The sequence below is a fragment of the Balaenoptera musculus genome, chromosome 11 (assembly GCF_009873245.2).
Source record: "Balaenoptera musculus isolate JJ_BM4_2016_0621 chromosome 11, mBalMus1.pri.v3, whole genome shotgun sequence".
NCBI lineage: Eukaryota > Metazoa > Chordata > Mammalia > Artiodactyla > Balaenopteridae > Balaenoptera > Balaenoptera musculus.
Window position 1 is genome coordinate 55,580,168 of NC_045795.1, and position 21,927 is coordinate 55,602,094.

Here is a 21,927-nt window from a genome sequence, read left to right on the forward strand (position 1 = left end):
GTTGAACCACAGAAGAAGAGGTGAATGTACTACACAGCTTCTTCAGCAGCAGATCACACAAATAGTGGCAGAGTAGAGGTTTGGAAGGGCACCCCTCTCTTCTCAATCTGGCTCAGAGTATAGCAGAGTGTTGGAATGAGAATACAGTCCTGTGCACTAACAGAGTAGCTGTTCCCAGGGAGCCCTTAGATTCCTCACTGACTGCCGCTGCTTATGCTGCTTTATTAATAGTGGGAGATGGAGCTTCTGCTAAAACACTGGAAATACTTCAGCAAAGAGTTAAGCGTCAAGAGAATCTACTGCAGCGCTGTAAGGAAACCATTCGGTCGCATAAGGAGCAATGTATGCTGTTAACCAGTGAAAAAGAAGCCCTGCAAGAACAACTAGATGAAAGACTTCAAGAACTAGAAAAGATGAAGGTAAAAGAGAAAATGATTGTGGTTTAACGCAGCCCTGTGCTAGATCCACAGGCCCCAGCGTGGCCTGCACCTCCTCTGGAAAGCCTTCCCCCTTCCTCCGTAGACAGCATGGAAAGGGCTCCTGAGTGCCCTGGGCTTCATAGCATTTACCATCCTTTTGACACATCCTGTGTTCTCTTCTCCTATTAGACTTGTAGGAGTATTCAAATTAGAGAAAATGTTTAGAGTTCTCATATGAGGAGAAGCTTTATTAGAGATGGAAATGAACTTTTAAAATTTTTTTAGGAGCTTCATATGGCTGAGAAGACTAAACTTATCACTCAGTTGCGTGATGCAAAGAACTTAATTGAACAGCTTGAACAAGATAAGGTAAAACAACAAAACTTATGATACTAAAATTTGTCAAGGGGCACCCCAATTCATTTTTGGAAGCAATTGGAAGCATTCAGACTTCTGCTTTCCAAAATTATTACAGCTGCTTCCATGAAAAATCTTTTTGTTTTAATTTCTAGATTTATATAACCATTAGCATTAGTTTCGTATCATGTGAAGCTGAATCTGTGATTTCTTGATCCCAGTCAGCATTTTGATTTATAGATTAGAATACTGTTGCAAAAGAAATTTGTTTACAGAACATAACTACTTTTTAGAGAAAAGTTAAATTATTTACAGTTAAGCCATTGCTAAATGTGAATGATATAAGTATTGTCTTTCAAATATAATGGAAACAGATTAATCTCACAGATAAATTGCCTAAAAAGTAAAGAAGTGGTAATGTATACGTTAGCGTAAACAGAAATTTCTGCAAATAAACTTTAGAATGTATAGGTGAGATTGGCAGTTTAGAGTTGGAACAGAAACTTTAGCTATGGAAGCAAAGACAGCTAAAAAATTCATGGGCAAAACAGTTTTGACCAAAGCCTTTCAGCACTGGGTTCGTGGGTCCTTTTTTTAAAAGTAGCTTCCAGTTAGTTCCACACCATCCACCGTGTTCTTTAATATGGTACTTTATAGCTGCAGTATTTTAAGTGACCATGTAATTAAGAACATGTTAGAGCTGTTCTGCTATTGAAATGTATTGGCAGTTTTTTCATCCTATTCATTTTGCTGGATTCTATTCCATAAACTTCATGAAGGCCCTCTTTAAAAAAAAAAACAAACAACTTTTTATTATGAAAAACTTAAAACACTTACAAAAGTACAAAGATTAATAAAAGGAATTTCTATGAACCCATCACCCAACTTCAACAGTTAACATCTCCTGGCTAATTTTGTTTCATGTGTACATTCCCAGCCCCCAGTACCCTCATCCCAGGCTTGTTTTAGAGCAAATCTAAGAAATCTTACCATTTCTTCCATAAGTATCTTAATGTATATTTAAAATAAAGGTCTTTTTTTAAATAAAAATATAACCACATTATCATGATCACATCTAAAAATTTAATAGCAATTCCTTTGTACAATCAACTACCTAGACAGTTTCAGATTTTCCCTCTTGTCTCATACATTTCTTTCCCATTTTTATGAATCAGGATCCAAATGAGGTTCTTTCATTACAGTCGGTTGATGTGACTCTTAAGGCTTCTTTTAATCTATAGATTCCACCTCTCTCTCTCTCTCTCTCTCTTTTTTTTCCATTGTGCTTTGGTTTTTGAAGAAACTGAAGGCCCACAATTTTCTTTTGGAATTTTGTATAATAATGCCCCACTTACCTGGTTTTTAATCTGTTCATTAATATTAGCCATCTGAAAGAGTCATACCCTAAAGCAAGGGTTGACAAACCCTGGAAGTAAGGTAATACTCTGCTTAATATCATAAAATAGCTGTCACAGAGTCTTATGTTTCAAGAGACAAGTTGAACCACCCATTTTTTGTTAGTTGCAAATGACTGATTTAATATATACTATTTGATTATATTTTCCCCCTAGCGACCTTCATTTCTTGTGTAGATTATCCAGAGAGTGGGAAGACAGTAGCAATTAGCAAATTGGAGGAATGCCTCACTGACAGTAATAAGGAGTGGTGTTGGGACCAGAGACTGTCACAAGAGGAAAGAGAAAAACCAGGTAGCTCTGTACCGCAGTCTTGGTCCATCCAGTGTGGCAGCAGTAACCTTATACTCTCAGCAGCCTCTGGGGCTTTCCCCATGTTACAGCGCAGTTCAATAATTGTAGTTCATGACTGGTTCTGAGCCAAGTACTAATGGCTATATTTTGTTCAATGTAAACTGTTTACTAAGATAGGGAAAATTATAGTAAACATTTATAAAGATTATAAAATAAATCTTTTAACTAAAATATGTTGTTAATAATTAAAAGATTAAAGTTATTATTAAAATAATTTTTTCTATTAAGAATACGCTGATATGCCAGGTAACTGAAGTTATTGTAGTATATAGTGTAGTATATACACAGGACACAGACTTAAGTTTGTGAAATACTAAAATAATTCGTATGTTGTACTTAGTAAGAGACATTATGTTTTCTGCCCTTTAAAGTAAGTTTGATATGTGCTATTGATAATGCAGTTTTGTTACGCAAACGCTTTAGAGTCTGCACTTCTGTTTAGGGGATGGTAATAGCAGAGACAAAACGTCAGATGCATGAAACCCTGGAAATCAAAGAAGAAGAAATTGCCCAACTTCGTAGTCGCATCAAGCAGATGACTAGCCAGGGAGAGGAATTACGGGAACAGAAAGAAAAATCTGAAAGAGCTGGTAAGAACTCAGGGGTTACTTGTTTTATGTTAGAAATCAAAAGTCATGTAAAGTGCTTGACCAACCAACATTTAGAAAAATTAGTTAAATATGGATAAAAATGTTTAACTGTAGAGACTCTTTATAAAGACACTGGGACTGTTCCTCAGAAGAGGCAGGGGTTGGTAAACTATGGCCTATGGGTAAAATGCAGCCCATGCCTGGCCTGTTTATGTAGAGCCCTGCAAAGCCTAAAGTATTTATTATCTGGCCTTTTATAGAAAATGTTTGCTGACCACTGCCATAGACTATCAAAATTCAGGTTTACAACTTTGAGATTCCCCAGGTAGGCACAGCATGGTACATCTTAAATAACTGCTACCTTTTGGATGCTCTAGGGTAAATAAAAAGTATAAGATGTAGTCTGCTTTTTAAGAGAATGATGGAATAATTCAGTGTTATACATAACTGCATTATGTTTTGACCCAATAAATGCTAGACTGTAAAGTGTAGAGACCAGTATTCAGCAAGGTATGATACTGAATGATGCTCGGAAAGAAAGTAGAGATGCTAGAAAGAGGAGAGAGCAGGGTGAACTGGTGCCTTCAGGTTAGTGAGGATGTGAGTTGACTTGGGCCTCAGATAATGAATAGAATGGGCCTAAACAGAGAGATGGGGGCAGAACATATTTCAGATTTAAGATCATAAATGGGCCCAGTGACCATAGGGGGTGTGTGTGTCAACTGGAAACCATTCTTGCTGAAGTGGGAAATGAAGTTGGATTGTGAAGGAACTGACTGTTAAAGTCTGTAAAAGTGAGTAGCTGAGTTTAGACTTTGGTAAACAAGGAAACCAGTAATAGGAAAGCATAATGTGATGGAAGCCAGTGTTGTATGTAGAAAAGAAATGAAGTGGAAAGTCAAACTTAAAGGCAAGGGTAGAAATACAGGCTTTGGGAACTGAGAGCTTTGGCCACCTTGACTAGGATGGTGGGTCTGGGAAGGAGAGGAAGGGTCAAATTTGCAGAATTTGGTATCCAGTTAACTTGGAGGGGCAGAAGAAAAGTAGGAGTCCAAGATGACGCCAGAGTTTTAAGGTTAGGAGACCGAATGAATCAGGTGAAGTCAGAATAGGAAGTCTAAATGGGAACGCTGAGGAATAGAGTGAAATGGTGAGTTTGCTTAGATTCTTTGAATTTGGGCCTATCATGAGGTTTCCAGATGGAATTGACCTGTAGGAATTTGGAAATAAAAAATCGGAACATCTTTTAGGAGTTGTTAGCCTAAGGTTGAAGCCTATGGTTCGATCTGTAGAAGAGGCTGATTTCTCTGAAAGATTGTTTTACTGGTAGTAGAAGCGGTGGTAGCTTTAGCGGCTGCTGCTACTAATAGCCAGCACTTACTTTATGCAAGGCTCTGTCATGAACGCTTTGCTCGTATTCACTTGTGTATGTATTTGTATTTAATCCTCAAAATTTCTATGACTTGGGTATTACTATTATCCTCATTTCACAAATAAGAAAGGAGACAAGAAAACATAGGAACATAGAAGTTAAGTAACTTGCTTACATTCACCCACAGAGAGTAAATGTATAGTCAGTATTTGAATCCGGGCATTTTGAGTCCAGAGCCTGTGCTCTTAATACAGAGATACTGAGTTTGGCAAAGAGACATAAATGAGAACAAAAAAAGTAATCTGAGAAGTCAGAGGAATTGCGGATACTTATGCTTCTGGGGGAATATAGGAGGCATTTCCAAAAGTTGGGGAGGTAGGATGAAGATTTTTTAAATGTCTTTTAGTTTGCATGAGGATTTGATTCCCAGGATGCAGTTTCAGAAATGATTTTAGAAACCAGAGTGTAAGGTTTAAGGAAAGGAGTGGGTCTGGATAAGAGAGGCAGTTGGTTGTGCTCATAAATATCTCCTCATCTCCTTATAGTTGTTTTTATTTATTTTTTAAAATTTTTATTTATTTATTTTTAAATACATAAATTTATTTATTTATTTATTATTTATTTTTGGCTGTGTTGGGTCTTCGCTGCTGCACACGGGCTCTCCCCAGCTGTGGCGAGCAGGGGCCACTCTTCTTTGCAGTGCACGGGCCTCTCATTGCGGTGGCTCCTCTTGTTGTGGAGCACGGGCTCTAGAGCACAGGCCCGGCAGCCGTGGCGCACAGGCTCCGTTGCTCCACGGCATGTGGGATCCTCCCGGACCAGGGCTCGAACCCGCGTCCCCTGCATTGGCAGGCGGACTCTCAACCACTGTGCCACCAGGGAAGCCCTAGTTGTTTTATTGACAAGTGGCTGGGAAATTTAGAAATTTGCTCCCCCAAAGCCTAAGATTTCCCTTCAGAGAGCATTAATAGGTAGAATCTCTCAGATTCTAATCTCTAAAGACTTCACTGAAGCAGCTGTAGATTCGTGAGATGCTGTTAAACAGGTTTGCTTTCCGTGAGCAGAAAACCTAATGCAGAGTCTCAGCTTCTCATGTCAAGCCTTTTCATTTTTAGGACTGCTTTTGTTGACTCTTGTAGCCAGCTGAGAGAAAATAATGCTGGTCAGGGATTACATTTCCTTTTAAAATTGAGGTGCATCTTGTGAGGAGGTAGAAACCCATGAATAACAAGTAAAAAGGGGCACATGATTGATAAAAAGGCAGACAAAATATACAGTTAATTCATATGTAAGGTAAAAATTTCCCAGGCTGCTGTTCCAGTCAACTCTTTTGTAATACAGTCTTCCTTCTCTTGCTTCACCAAAACACAGATGTATTTTGTCTTTATTTATTTATTTTTACAATTGAGGTATAGTTGGTGTACAATATTACATAAGTTTCAGGTGTACAACATAGTGATTCACAATTTTTAAAGGTTATACTCCATTTATAGTTATTACAAAACATTGGCTGTATTTCTTGTGGTGTACAATATATCTTTGTACCTTATTTATTTTATGCATGGTAGATTGTACCTCTTATGTATTTTGTCTTTAAATGTGATTTTCATAAAACTATATTTTTGTAATATTTCATAGCCTATAAGTTGAGAAACTTATCTGTTAATAATACTGTCAAAATATTTAAAGTTAATAAATACTTAAAGAGAGAATTAAGATTTACAGTTATTTAATAGATATATTTATTTTGGAAAGTCTTTGGATAACACAGTTATGAGTGCTTTTATAGATATTTTCAAAATTATATTTGTAGTCGTAATTATTGAGGTTTATGATAGAAAGTTGTAACAGACTGATTCCATATTGAAGATGTTGCCCTTTAAATCTATAATGAAAGTTAGTTTTGTGCATCAACTGAATTTCATCTAATGGCTTTAGTTAAGTCTGAACAGAATTGTTCTAATATAATGTGATTCTTAGTTCAAATATAAAACGCATATGCCAATTGACAGAAAAGTCCCAATTTAGTACTAAAAGTACGAAAAGGTCTTTGTAAAGGAAATAGAGTTTTCATAAATTTTTATAAACATCATTTGGCTCTTGGAGAATTCAATTGCTCTGTTAAATGTTTGTCTTTCTCTTTCTTAGATTTAAAATTCAAAGGCTAAAAAACACATAAGAGCTGGCCATGTGAAGGAAACACTAACATTAAAGTTTGTGGTTGTTAAGGTTTTTAGAAGTAAATGTGTCTACATAAAATAATTATCAAAGGATCTGAACTCTCCTAATGCATTTTTTATTGTAAAAAATTTAACTCATATATTTAGCAGTTCTTGACATGTGGATATTAGTAGACAAATAGCTACTTTTGGGGGCTCACTTATTCTGGAGATCAAAATGCGGCTCAAATACATTCCTCACTACTTTTCTTAGAAAACAGTCTATTGCACTGCTTCTCATAGTTTTTCTAGACAAACTGTGATGCTTCTCATATGTTGGAGGACAAAGGAAATCTGAGTGTCTCTGATTTTAAAAAGAATAGTTCTGTCATAAAATACCAAGACTATGGGAATATGGTAACATGCCTACTTGATGCTGTATCAGCTTGTAGTACTTAACTCTACTCTACAGTGGAACTGGTAGGCATGTTTTCTGAAGTACAATACTCTAGCACTTTTGTTAAAATTATTTCAGTGAATAAAGAAAACCAAAAATAAATATATTTGTTACAAGCATTTTACTACAGCTGTTGATAGTATTCCTTTCTAGGTGTTACTTAAAAACAGATGGTCATATCTTCAAGCAACCAGATTTTAAATTTGGAGAATTCTGGTGATTCAGCTTAAGTATGTGATGGTGCTTTTTTAGGTACTAGGTATTATTACTGATTGTCTAGAATATTACCTCTTCAATGCAGCACCCGTGCAGAATGTTAATGCTGCTAAAGTTCACGCTAGGTCTTGGGTATTCTTTGTGTGCATGTGTGTGTATGTTTTACCTGGGATATTAGGGAGAGTAGCTGGCTAATCATTAATGTAGTATATTACCCAAAAATTGGAAAACAGAGGAAATGAAAGCACGTTGCTGTTGTTTCAGTACACTTCCATTTAGTCTTTTCTCAATCCTTATTTTATACGATTGTAATCATAATTGTCCATATAATTTTGTATGCTCCTTTTTCTTTATTTAACATTATATTAGGAGTAGTTTTACTTGTTGCTAAAGTACTAACATTTTAATGGCTTTGTCAGAATGCATGTACATCATTAACCATCTCCCTATTGATCATCACCTAGATTATTTTCTACTTTCACTTTTCTGAAGAATACTATAACAACTTTGTAATACAGCTTATTCCATCCTTGAATTGTTTCTCCGGATAAAGTCTTACCCATAGACTTTTAGTCTTTTTTATTAATTGCCTTTAAGAGATTTAAATATAGCCATTACAAAAAAGAACCCATATCATAGTATTAATACCCTGTCCTTAAAATGCTCTCGCCCACAACTGTGCAAAATGAATAAAATATTCTGCTCGGATTAGGAAAGTTTCCAGAGTGCACTGACTTTTGTAAACCCTGTTTCCCTTTCATGTACCCTGGCTTTGCTGAAGTTCTGTGTTTTATGTGATTGGCTGCATTTTAAAATGTAGATTAATTCACAACATTCTTTGCTTTTTTATTGTCATGTTGTGTTTGTGCAGGAAATAAGTTTCTTTTTCATTTGTATAGTACAGACCTGGTATACCAAAGACATTCAGTGGAACATTTATTTGAAGGACCCTTTAGAATAGAGTTTATTTTTAAATAATGTATAAGATTTATGCATATTTATATAACAAACAAAAATCACATGTGTATTTAAGTGCTTTGTTAGTTGTTGATAATTTATGTAACAGAGTTTTCTTGGAGTCTTAAGTCTCACAAAACATCTTATTTTTGTGCATCCACACATGCCAATAAGTGAATCATGGTGCCTTTCCCAAGCCTTGTATGAACAGGACTGGGGTAAGGGCTGTTTTTTCTTATCATGGGTACTTAGAATAAGCTTTACAAAGAAAATTCCATGTTTCTCAGGCAAAAAAGTATGAATTAAAGTTGAATTTAAGTATGCCATGTTAGGTGAGTAGTATGTACACATTTTGGCACTGAATGAACACCTGTTGGAAAATTTTATTATTTTAAATGGAATTAGATTTTAATTTAATATAGGTTTTTTATTTCATAGTCGTGTATTTGTAGGTGCTTGATACATTTCTACAATAGTAGCTGTACATACATACCTTTAGAAAGTCATTGTCAGCCTGCACTTATTTATGTCCCTGGAAATGTCACTGTTACTGGAAAGTACCAGCAGCTAGAGGAACACATTTCTTTGCTACAGAATCATATTTTCCATTTAATTAAATTTACTTAGCTTTAGCCTTATATTTTTAAAGATCATCCTGATGTTTTCAAAGTATTTGATAGTTAAATTTGCATGGTTAATGTAAGGAGTGCATGAAATTTGGATAGATCTGTAAAAATTTTAAAGGTCAAAGCATAGTTAATCCTTAGAGTGAATCCTGTTATGTATTTTGGGAAGTGGCTTGAAAAGTAGATTTCCATTGCACATGTGATATTTATTAAATTTCTGAAGGCCCCAACTTATAGGTATTGCAATATCTAGTTTATGCCACTGGGTGGTAGCATTATTTTATTTTCATTTATGTAAACTCCAGACCAGTGGTTTTCAAACTTTTTAATCACAGGGATCTCCTTACACTCTTAAAGCTTACTGAGGTTTCCAAAGAGTATTTGTTTGTGTGGGTTATATGGATTGATATTTATTATATTAGAAATTAAAACTAAGAAATTTTTTTAAAGTTCATTTTAAAATAACAATTATAAACCTATTACATGTAAGTATTGAATACTTTTATGAAAATTACCCATATTTCCCAAAACACAATTTAGTGTGAAGAATGGCATTATTTTACATTTTTCCTTATCTTATTGTTTGGCTTAATAGAAGATAGTGGGATTTTCATACCTGTTTCTACATTCAATCTGTTGTGATACATTATCTTGGTTAAAATATATGAAGAACATCTGCCCTGATGCAGATGTGTATCTAGAAACAGGAGGACCTCATAGACCCTCAGAAAGGGTCTCATGACCCTAGGATTTGTGGACCACACTTTGAAAACTGCTGCTCTAGACTTTTGCTTTTATTCACAAGACACTTGATGATTGGATGGGAATTCTGATAAATCTTTTTGTTGTTTTTTTCTGTTAATTTGCATTTCATTCATTTCATAGTACTAGCTGTGTTGTTTTGGTTTTATATCACATGCATTTTAGCAGCTTTTTTGCTGGGATAAAGAAATAAGCACTGGCTTACTTATTCATTCTTGATGTTATTAATTAGCTTTTTAATCTAGAGGTGGCAGCCTTTCCACTTTTCTGCCTCTTTGCTTCTTCCCTGCAGGGGGAGTAGAGTGGGTCTTGTTATTTTTACAGTAAAGTGTCCCCTGGGACAGTGCAACAAAACAATAATGCTGCCTAGAATCTCAGAATTCCGGCATTGGTTATTTATTATGATTGGTTAGGACGTTGAGGATGAGGAGGGGGAAAGACAGTGAAGTGGCACAAGCAAATGCCACATTCTTCCTAGCTTAGCCTGACGATTAGTTCTTTTATACACCTCTCCCCCACCCCCCGCCTGCCTTATTACTTCAAGTGTCTTTTTGTGAAATATTTTCTTTATATCACCCAATGCCTAACATATGCTTGGCAGATGTCAAACATCTAATAAATATATGATGAATGAATGGTTGGATTATTGAGCTGTAGATTGCCACCCTTTCTCATGTAACTCATATAGTGAGCATTTGTCCATTTTCATAATTCCCATGGACGTGAGTAAACCTCATCTGAAGGGGAAAGTGATGAGCCAGCAATAAAAGGTCTGCCCTGTGTTTTTCTTAACTGATAGAGGACCATTCTTAAGGTACATTCAATTTTTTCTAGAAATATTTTCAAAGTTTTTTTTTTTTTTAAAGCAAAAATTGCCTGAGATACATTGAATTTTGCTTTGGAAGAACACAACGTGTTCTTGCAACATTTGGCGGCAGTTCGTGCTTAGCCTTCCTGTTGATGTGTGCTGTGACCATGGTTTCTCTGTGCACTCTTGCATGTTGGCAGAAGACTTGTCAGCTGGGGCTGATGCACGCTTTCTTTCTCCCCACTCACTTACCCTGTGTTGGTAATTGGAAGACAAATTATGTAGACATTCAGAACATACTTCTTTAGTACTCAACATTAAAATCCTAGCATAGTTTTATTTTGGAAGGAGTGGGGAATTCACTTGAGAATATTACAGGCTAAGGACACCACTTTACTATGTCTGGTGGTTGCAAGATCAGAAGGTGAGATGTTTCTGGTTAGTAAGTAAGCTCTCAGTATATCCTCCTTCAACATTGAAATGGGACTCATTGTTGGACGCAGACTTCCTGTAAATGAAGTGGCTTCATTTGTGGTAGAGTGTAGAGTGGGTTTGAAATAAGTTTTCTGTATGTGGATATAGAAATGTGTTTTATTGCCTCTTTAAAATTGTATTTTATTTTGGGGGGACTTAACATTTTCATAAAGCAAGATGGAGATGGATAGCAGTGAGTTTTTGTATGTCTGTCAGAGGTATAATAACATGCTGCATTTTGTTGAGAGTTAGAAGCCATCAGTAATTGATTGGTTCAGAAATTCTGGTTTAGTAAGGTATATTATTGCTCAGCTGAGCTTGATCAATGTCAGCATTCTTAGTTTTAAAAAATAATGCAAGTTAAGGATTGTTCCTTAAATCCTGTATATTTAAGTTGATTTATCATCTGAAGGAGAAGTTGGATGACTCAGTTCTTGCATTTGAATGAGGACATCTCAAAGGTGTCTTTTTAGGTATAAAATTATATGGTTCTCTGACAAGGTGGCAGAAAGTAGGAAGAAAGGATTAAATTTAGATGAAAAGAACTTTGGAACCAGATCTGTCCTACCTTAATCATTATGTCATGGGTAATCAAGTGACTTAGGAAAGCTATTTTGGAGGATTAAACACTAAAATTAGAATATAATATAGGAGAATATACTAAAATTTACTGAGTATGGTTAGAAAAGTTAACTATTGGAAAATTATATCCAAATAGGAACTTTGTGGCATAGATTTTTTTGTTGTTACTTGAGAAAGTGAGAGCACCACATCTATTTTTATACTATATTGGATTCTGGAATTTAAAGAAAACAATGAAAATTCACTTGGTATTGACTGTGTACAGTTTTGTTTTATTTTGCTTAATTGACAAAAGTTTTTCATTTAAAACTCTGTCTTGCTGGAAGAATATCAAAACTATCTTCAGGTTCTCTAGAGCCTGATTTAAGATATTTCTGTGAAGTGCTTAGAAGCGCTAATGTAAGTGCAATCTTACATGCCGAATATTAGCGGTAAGGAAAGATTGTGATGACATCTAATAAGCATTTAAAATGTCGTCATTCCTTTTTTCCATGTTTTTCTTTCCCAGATTTAAACCTTCAGCTCAAACTAAGCAGTAAGCACTCTGTTACAGAATTTCTTTCCTGTAATTGATCAGTTTACTCCACTCGTTTTTGAGAAATTAGGAAACTAATTTCTTATTCCTAGCAAGAGATGCTTCTTAATGCTCGACACCAGAATTTATAGTAAAAGAATATCTAACTAAAACAAAGAGCATTTCCCTTTAAATACTTTATTTACCAACATATTTATGTCTAAGGATTATCATCTTGGTGTTTACAGCCAAATATCAGTAAAGTTGGAGTAGGAATCTTTAAAAATAATTTCAGCTAATTAATATGCCTTTGAAATTTAGACCTTATTTGAGCTATAGTTTTATACTTTGCGCATATAAAATGAATAAATTGGGTAGATTTTTTTTTTTTTATAAAGCAGGTAGGCTTTTTTTTTTTTTTTTTAAATTTATTTTTGGCTGTGTTGGGTCTTCGTTTCTGTGCGAGGGCTTTCTCTAGTTGCGGCAAGCGGGGGCCACTCTTCATCGCAGTGCGCGGGCCTCTCACTATCACGGCCTCTCGTTGCGGAGCACAGGCTCCAGACGCGCAGGCTCAGTAGTTGTGGCTCACGGGCCCTGTTGCTCCGCGGCATGTGGGATCTTCCCAGGCCAGGGCTCGAACCCGTTTCCCCTGCATGGGCAGGCAGATTCTCAACCACTGCGCCACCAGGGAAGCCCAAATTGGGTAGATTTTTTTAATATCAAAAACATGGTTGCCAGAGAAGTGTTTTTTTTTTTTTTTTTTTTAACGTAGTGAGCAAAGTAAGTTGTTGTTTCCCAGTTGTTACCAGAATTCAACCTTTCTCTTGCCTTTTTCTATACCTACTACAGTTCATCATTAAGAAAATGCTTTAGAATACGTGTTTGCTTCAGGTATGCAATTCCTTTGCCCAAACCACTGTCTGTTAAGTCAAATTGTGGTTAATAAAGGGGCTTTTAAATGAGATATCATAGGTTGAAGTTCCACAATTCTTATACCACTGGGAGTGAAAATACTACACATGTCAATGAACTGTCACCTCTGGATATTTGTTTCTTAAAAGGATTAAAACCCATCTTGAAAATTGATGTTTTATTTATAGTTCATCTCTTTGGTAAAGGGAAGTCTGGTGTCTTCTAGTCTGTGAGGACTAAAGGAAATAGTCTAGGATGATAATAGCCGTAGGATTTTCACAGGATACTATTCTGTCAGTAGAGAGAGAAAGAAGGGGAGAGAGAGGGAAAGTGTATGTTTGCACACATATGCAGTGCACACATGCATACACAAATACATATATACACACACACGCATATACACACAAATATACATAAACACACACACATATATTTTTGGTGTCAAGTTACCCAGCCCTTGCACCCATCATATCTGATTTTGTTTGATACTGGGTGAGCTGTCCTTAAAGATCTTACTACTCTAGCCTAGATGATTGTTTTTTAAGGGCCTGAATTCTTACTTATTTCACCCAAGAACTCCCTGCTGGTAGTACCTTTTTATACACGTTGACTCAGGTAAAGATTTCTTTCTAGTTAACTACACTAATTCGAAACTTACACAAGTAGTAGGTTTCATATCAAAATACATTGTTTAAATATGTGATTCAGACAGTAAATATTTAAAAAAAACCAATCCTGCTGTTATCATATGGTTAAGAGGTTTTTAAAAATAAGATGAGTCAAAGAATGATTTTTTCATTCTTAAAAATGTCCTAGTGAGTATACAATAGTATTACCTAATTATTGATAATAATTAGATAATTATTAGATAATTGATAATAATTAGATAATTAGATAAGAACTGCATCACAAACAAAAAAGCAATTGGAATTATATACTACAGAAGTAGGTACAAGTCTTCATTTCTTTGAATTTGCTATCCATAAGGACCACTGTGGGGGAGAGTAGGCAATCTTTAGTAATTTAATATTTTTTCTAACTTCTGAGTCTTAAGTTCATATAAGCAATCTTAAGATCTGAATCAGAACTCAATGACAAATTGCTTTCAGTGACTGGACATTTCTGTGGCTTTTAACTACTCAGATAATCTCTTGGCTTAAAACAGTGATGAGTTTTTTAACCTCTTCTGCTACTGCTGCTCTTAGTTCCCATAAATTGAATGTAAAACACTTTAGCTCAATGATAGTATTTCTTGAGATACTTGTTTTCTGCTGTTTTCATTATAGCTTTTGAGGAACTTGAAAAAGCCTTGAGTACAGCCCAAAAAACAGAAGAAGCACGGAGAAAAATGAAAGCAGAAATGGAGGAGCAAATAAAAGCCATTGAAAAAACAAGTGAGGAGGAGCATAACAGACTTCAACAAGAATTAGGCCACGTGAAACAGGAGGTGATTGATGTAATGAAAGTAAGAATAATTCTGGATTGAAATGGGCTACGGCAGTGTTGAAACTTAAGTCTTATGCTTTTCCTACATCTTTGATAGTAAAGAAGAGTTAATTTGTATTTTGTTTGAGACCTTGATCATTTCGTGATGTTTAGGATATAGGAAAAAAGCACTTTGATAGATAAATGAATGTGTACCTTTTTGGCTATACTTCCCAGAGATAGTCTCTGCATATAATTTCTCTCTTATGTTTTCTAATCCTCTCTTTAATTAATTAACTAAGTTATTTATTTGGCTACATTGGGTCTTACTTGCAGCACGTGGGATCTTCATTGTGGCGTGCAGGATCTTCCGTCGCGGTGCGCAGGCTTCTCTCTAGTTGTGCTCGAGCGCGCAGGCTCAGTAGTCGCGGCACGTGGGCTTAGTTGCCCCGCGGCATGTGGGATCTTAGTTCCCTGTCCAGGGATCAAACCCACGTCCCCTGCATTGGAAGGCGGATTCTTAACCACTGGACCACCGGGGGAGTCTCTTTATTTTATTTTTTTTTAAACACAAATGATGGCATGTTATTTTTACTGATCTGTATTTTGCTTTTCCACTTAATAATCTGTCTTGGAGGTTGTTCTTTATTATTGAGTTGATAATGATGCCCCATTTGTTTTAAGGACTGCTCAGGACTTAATTGTATGATATAGCTCATAATTTAATCAGTCTTCTGCTGATGGATATTTAGCCTTTCATTTTTTACTGTTGGAAATTGTGAATATCCTTATCGTATTTGCTCACATCTGTGTTTCTTTAGAATAGACTCCTAGAAGTGGAATCTAGGAAAAAATTACGTGTATTTTTACTTATTGGATAGTTGCTACAAGCTCAATGGAGGACAGTTTATACTCATGAGCAATGTATTAGAATATGTTCCCCCCCCCCCCCACAAAGATGGTATTACCTGAATTTTTTTATCTTTCCAAGCTAAGTTAAAATAATGACATCATTGTAGTTTTTTTTTTAATACATTTATTTATTTGTTCATTTATTTTTGGCTGCATTGGGTCTTCATTGCTGCGCGCGGGCTTTTCTCGAGTTGTGTCGAGCAGGGGCTACTCTTCATTGCAGTGCACGCGGGCGTCTCACTGCAGTGGCTTCTCCTGTTGTGGAGCATGGGCTCTAGGCACATGGGCTTCAGCAGTTGTGGCACGTGGGCTCAGTAGTTGTGGCTCGCGGGCTCTAGAGCGCAGGCTCAGTAGTTGTGGCGCACAGGCTTATTTGCTCCGCGGCATGTGGAATCTTCCCGGACCAGGGCTCGAACCCATGTCCCCTGCATTGGCAGGCGGGTTCTTAACCACTGCGCCACCAGGGAAGTCCTGTAGTTTTAATATGCATATCTGTTACCAGTATGACAAAGGTGTTTTTGTGTGTTTACAGGAATTTACAGTTTTCCTTTTTGAGTTGCCTGATCAGATCCTTGATTCATTTTCCTCTTGGGCTGTTGGTCTTTTTCTTACTGATTCGTAGAAGCTTTTTACTTATAGTAAGAATTAGCCATTGGATATAAGGTGCGTTTATCCAAATAATTTTCTCAGTTTGTTATTTGTTGTCTTTGTTTATGATTTGCTTTTGTTTTGGGTTTTTTTTGGCTATGCAGAAAGTTTTCTTTTCCTTAAATGCTATCTGGATTTTTGTTCTGCTTTAAAAACACATTCTCAGTTGAGATTAAAAATTTTTTTTATTTTTCTCATCTAACACTTTTTTTTTTTTTTGTATCCTTTGACCAACATCTTCTCATTTCTCCATCCCCAGACCCTGGTAACTTTGCCTTCCATCACACCAAGTTTGTTGTTTTTTTTTAATTAATTAATTTTATTTTATTTATGTTTGGCTGTGTTGGGTCTTCGTTGCTGTGCGCGGGCTTTTCTCCAGTTGAGGTGAGCGGGGGCTACTCTTTGTTGTGGTGCGCAGGCCTCTCACTATGGTGGCTTCTCTTGTTGCAGAGCACGGACTCTAGGTGTGCGGACTTCCGTACTTGTGGCTCACGGGCTCTAGAGCCCAGGCTCAGTAGTTTGTGGTACACAGGCTTAGTTGCTCCGCAGAATGTGGGATCTTCCCAGACCAGGCTCGAACCTGTGTCCCCTGCATGTGACAGGCGGATTCTCAACCACTGCGCTACCAGGGAAGCCCTCTCATCTAACACTTTTGTGTTTTCATTTTTATGGTTAAATCTTTGATCCAACTGAAATTTATTTAGTGTGAGGAGTGAGGTAGGGATCCAACTTAAATTTTTTCCAAATGACTACCTAGTAGCCTTAAATCATTCTTTAATAACCCATGTTTTCCCTTCTGACATGCCATACTAACCTTTATTACATACTAAATTATTGTAGTGCTACATATGGGCCTTATGGATTCTCTGTGCTGTTCCACTGCTTGTCTGACCATGTGCTGGTATTACACTAATACCAGTTTTATAATATTGTTTTAGTTTTATAATATTCTACTATTTGGTAGCCTCTCCTTTTACTCTTATTTTCAGAAGAGATCAGCTATTCTTGCATGTTTATTTGTCCAGTGGGGCCTTCCCTCATTTTGTTTTATTTGATTATATTAAATTTGTGAATATATTTAGGGGTGATTTGACATTTTTATAAGGTTGAGTCCTCCTATTCAAGAAAGAACAAGGTCAATACTTTTTAATAAGTAGTAGTACATGCCTGGAAAGCTAGGCATAATTAGATGGGTGTAGCCAGAACACCTTGACCATGGTGGAGTGCCCTCTCTGAGAGCATCCTTATTCCCCCTGCTGTGCTTCCCTATCCTGATTGGTGGGGAGCATCTTTGTATGATGTGAAATTGGAGCTTCAAGCCCATAGGACTGACCGTTGCAGCTGCAGCTCTCCTTGTCTTAAATGAGGAGCAACACTTTACTGGTTTTTCTTTTAACTCTCAAGAGTTTGGTGACTTTTGATTTATGTGGGAAATATGTTCCAACTTTCCTCTTAAGAAGCTATTAACTTAATTATATATAAAGTATTATTTAGTTGTAGAGTTACATATTTATTCTGGGTGTCTCACTTTAACTATTTGGTTGCTGTTCAGAATCCTCAGAACAAATTGCAAAATTACAGAAGCTTCATGAAGAGGACTGGCCAGCAAAGAGCAGGAACTGACGAAGAAAGTTTCAGACCCAAGAAGAGGAATTTTCAGGAGCAAATGAAAGTAGCTCTTGTAAGTACCTATTTTGGTTGGCCACATTATAGAGTTGTCAGCCCCTCACCCCTGCCTCCAGCTTGAGTCACGCTACTGGCAGTCCTTGACATTTGAGTATGCAGAGAGGGGTTTGGCCGTAGGCAGGATGAGGCTTTCACAGCTTGCTAATTTTAGTATATCTGAAAATTAATTTTCTCATCCACCAAGCTTTCATTAAGTCAGTTTGTTTATCATTCCTCTCACCCTGGCTGTAGGCTGTGATTAGGAGAAGTAAAGGGGAACACAGGGGTAACTGGAAGCAGCGACTGCGTAACTTAGGAAGAATGTCTAAAAACTCAACAGACTGAATGTATCAGAGCTTAAGGTTCAGAGAGTTTGCCTGAATGCATTTTAAAGAAGACAAAATGAAAATAACCAAGTAGTTTTCATTTTAAGTAGAATAATTTCAGTAATTTTCAATCCATATGATGTTTAAAAAGATAAAGTAAAATGAGAAAACTGACTGAACTAACTAAAACAATAACCAGAAAAGCAAAGATAAGAAAGATTTGTTGGAATAGTATAATTTGGAAGTTTAAAGCAAAAAATTTTTTCTCTTGAACTGTGAAGTATTAATGCTGAAAATGTAGTTTACTGTGTTTATATGAAGCTAATATCCATGAGATAATATGTATAATTTAAAAATGCTTTTAGTGTGAAAGGATGAGAAATACTTTTTATAATTTTAATCTCCTTTTTTTTTTTTTTTTTTTTTTTGGCTGCATCGGGTCTTCGTTGTGGCACACGGGATCTTTGTTGAGACATTCGGCCTTCTCTCTAGTTGTGCCGTGCAGGTTTTCTCTCTCTGGTTTTGGCACGTGGGCTCTGTAGTTGGCGGCACGCGGGCTCTCTTGTTGTAGCGCGCAGGCTCAGTAGTTGTGGCATGTGGGCTTAGTTGCCCCCAGCATGTGGGATCTTAGTTCCCCGACCAGGGATTGAACCTGCGTCCCCTGCATTGGAAGGCAGATTCTTTACTACTGGCCCACCAGGGAAGTCCCTTTAATCTGCTTTCTTTTACACATTTTTTTTTCACTCTCAGCTGGACCTGGGGCTCTGAGGATTTCCAGCAGCTGTGATCCTTGAACTGAGTCAGGGAGTTCTCTAATCTCTGTGGGGCCAACAGGCACATGGTTTGACAGTGCTGTTGGCTGAGGTTAGCGGTTTAGTCCGTGGTTTTGTGAAATGTACATCTGTATGGGTACATATTTGTATTCTTTGTTGGTCCAAAAAGGATTTAAAGTTGTTTACAAGAGTACTTAAAACCTATAACACGATAGCATACATTTAAAATAGGGACAAGGAAATAAAGGAATAAAGTGGGACATTAAGGACCTAAATGAAGCTGGGAATGGTGCTAAAAATTCAAGTCATAAAGACCTGCTGTGGGTTTTCATGCTAGAGTAATTGGGGGCACTGAGCCTTGAACATTGGCCTTGTTAATACTGTGTTCTGGGAACTGACATATTCAGACATATTCCCACTAGCGAGCGCAGGACACACGTAAAGTACACGTATGTGCACATGCTCTTGCCCCCTTCCACTCCCCTTCCTACCTAGTTTCTCAAAGGAGTTAGCTTGGAGTTGAGAATCAAAATTCTTCAGACTATTAAAATTTCCTCTTTTATATTTATGGACATATATAGAGATGCATTTAACATATAGTTTACATTAAACAATATAACATTTTTAAATGATGTTTTAAAATTGATGTTATAGAAACTAATATTTTATTATCAATCTACTTATAATATGGTACAAAATCTTTACTTAAGGCAATATGCTTCACCAGAGTGAAATGGACTGAAAATATTACTGTTGGCCACATGAACCCTAAGCAATAGGTGTAGATAAATATACTTAATTGGAGTCTAAAGTCACTAAATGTTAAAAGTGCTCTCTGGAGCTTCTCTTTTCAAAACAGTAAACAGTATTAATATGAATGCTGACATACACTAAGGACAGTCAAAGAAGAAGCTTGTCAGGGCCAGGCCATCTGAAGAGTTATGTAGGCTTTTATAAATATTTCCTTGATCTAATCCATATATTCACATGTAATCTTCTGATTTTGATTTGCTTTTCTGTGTGGGGTTCCCTATTATAGTGAGGTATTTCTCATAAATCACATAAATTTCTCAGCCTAGAGTTGAAATACCAAACTGGCATGCAGAGAAGAGGTAGTAACAATTGTGTGACCCTGCACATTCAGTGATATTTTGCAAAACATTTTAAGTAGTGAAAAAATAGCAGACATAGTAGGGTTACTGGAACAAAATTTTTCACATCAATAGTGATTGTGGCAAAGATTGGCCAGACCATACGGAAAAAACCACAGTACCTTATTTCTGCAGACCAGGGTGTGGGAAGAGAGGTAATGATACTGCCTACCTCGCAGGGCTGGTGTGCAGATCAAATGAAATGAATGATTCCTGTGGCAGTGCTTTGGGAATGCTGAAGATCTACGTGGGTCTAAGGTGGTGTTACTGTTTTTGGCACAGGAAAAAAGTCAGTCTGAATATTTGAAGATCACTCAAGAAAAAGAACAGCAAGAATCTTTGGCCTTGGAAGAGTTAGAGCTGCAGAAGAAGGCAATCCTCACAGAGAGCGAAAACAAACTTTGGGACCTTCAGCAAGAAGCAGAGACTTACAGAACTGTAAGTTTAAATACTCTTCAGGTTCCACAGCTGTGGAACTGCTTGTATAGGAAAACTGTTGTTATCTCTGCAGTCAATATAAGGTTGTAGAGAAGCTTTTGTTTTAGATTTACATATACGTACACTCCATTCATTATTAGGTAGTAAGAGCTGTTCATGGGAGTGGTTTTGATGTCTGCTACATGGTGCTCCTGACCTGCCTTTAGTTGGCTGTATTTCTGTCAGCCATTCGCTCCGATTCTTTGCCCTCAGGCTGTGCAGCATCTTTGCTCCACTGCTTATTCACCTTTCATCTTTAGGAAGTGGCCTCATTTTGTACGCAGCACTTGCCCTGACACCTTCCTGCCTGTTCAGCTTCATCTCGTGCCACGCCCTGGACATAATTCATTCTCTGTTTATATCACAGTTCAGTTACCCCATTGCTCTACTTTGACATTTAACTTTTCCCCAGTTTTCCCACATTAAAAATAGTCCTATGGTGAGCATGTTAGTATATATATCTCCATGTGCACATTTTTAAGGCCCTCTCTCCTTCCCCTGAACAGTGTATGAAATGTTCGACCTATTTTGAATAAACTGACTGATGTTATTTAGACTTTTTATCCTTTTTGCTCTGATTTAGACAGTGACACAGTCACACTTCTTTTTTTTTTTTAAACAACAGCTCCTGTTTATTTATTTATTTATTTATTTATTTATTTAATTTATGGCTGTGTTGGGTCTTCATTTCTGTGCGAGGGCTTTCTCTAGTTGTGGCAAGTGGGGGCCACTCTTCATCGCGGTGCGCGGGCCTCTCACTATTGCGGCCTCTCTTGTTGCGGAGCACGGGCTCCAGACGCGCAGGCTCAGTAGTTGTGGCGCACGGGCCTAGTCACTCCGCGGCATGTGGGATCCTCCCAGACCAGGGCTTGAACCTGTGTCCCCTGCATCGGCAGGCAGATTCTCAACCACTGCGCCACCAGGGAAGCCCCAGTCACACTTCTTACCCCTATTTCTAAACTGTATTTTATTTTCCCACTTACAACATTTCTGTAAGGTGGCATGGTAGAGAGGAATGGGTACTCAGGAGGCCTAGATCTTTCACTTACTAGCTTTGTGAATTAATTATACCTTAATTTCCATACCTGTCACCTGAAGAGATTGATATTTGGTAATTTCTTAAGACCTTTCCAGCTTTGACATTCCTTGGCTCTGCCTTACATTCCTTACAATGCCTTGACATTCCTTAGCTCTTTTCCTTTCAGTCAAGATTGATATTTTCATGAGATAATCATTTTACTATTACTTTTTGTAAATTACTTTGGTAAAATTTGTGTAAGTTCCTTCTTTTTGAAAAATATCTTCTAAGTAATAATTTTTGGGGTAAGAGCCAGATACGTTACTTTTCTTCCAAAATTAAGTTATGAAAGTAATAGAATACTATTATAGGCCTTTTTAAAAAACAGAAAAAAATACTCATCTTTCTACAAGCAGTTACTATTATCTACGTTATGACTTATTTCTTTTTCACTATCCATTCAGAATATTCTTGAAAAAACAGATAGTTGAAATAGCTACCCAAATAGGTAGAAAGAATCTGGTATTATGAGTTGTGTAAAAAATAGAATCTTTTCTT

General features: G+C 36.8%; 1 protein-coding gene across 3 annotated transcripts in view; it reads left to right on the plus strand.

The window, feature by feature from the left end:
* GOLGA4 (golgin A4) overlaps positions 1 to 21,927 on the plus strand; it is a 112,904-nt gene that overhangs the window by 56,790 nt on the left and 34,187 nt on the right. For all 3 annotated transcript variants that reach the window (XM_036869834.1, XM_036869835.1, XM_036869836.1), the window contains 6 exons: positions 232 to 419; positions 705 to 788; positions 2,988 to 3,135; positions 14,261 to 14,439; positions 17,512 to 17,640; positions 20,157 to 20,312. In XM_036869834.1, the coding sequence (XP_036725729.1) occupies positions 232 to 419; positions 705 to 788; positions 2,988 to 3,135; positions 14,261 to 14,439; positions 17,512 to 17,640; positions 20,157 to 20,312 (884 nt within the window). The remainder of the gene's footprint in view (positions 1 to 231; positions 420 to 704; positions 789 to 2,987; positions 3,136 to 14,260; positions 14,440 to 17,511; positions 17,641 to 20,156; positions 20,313 to 21,927) is intronic.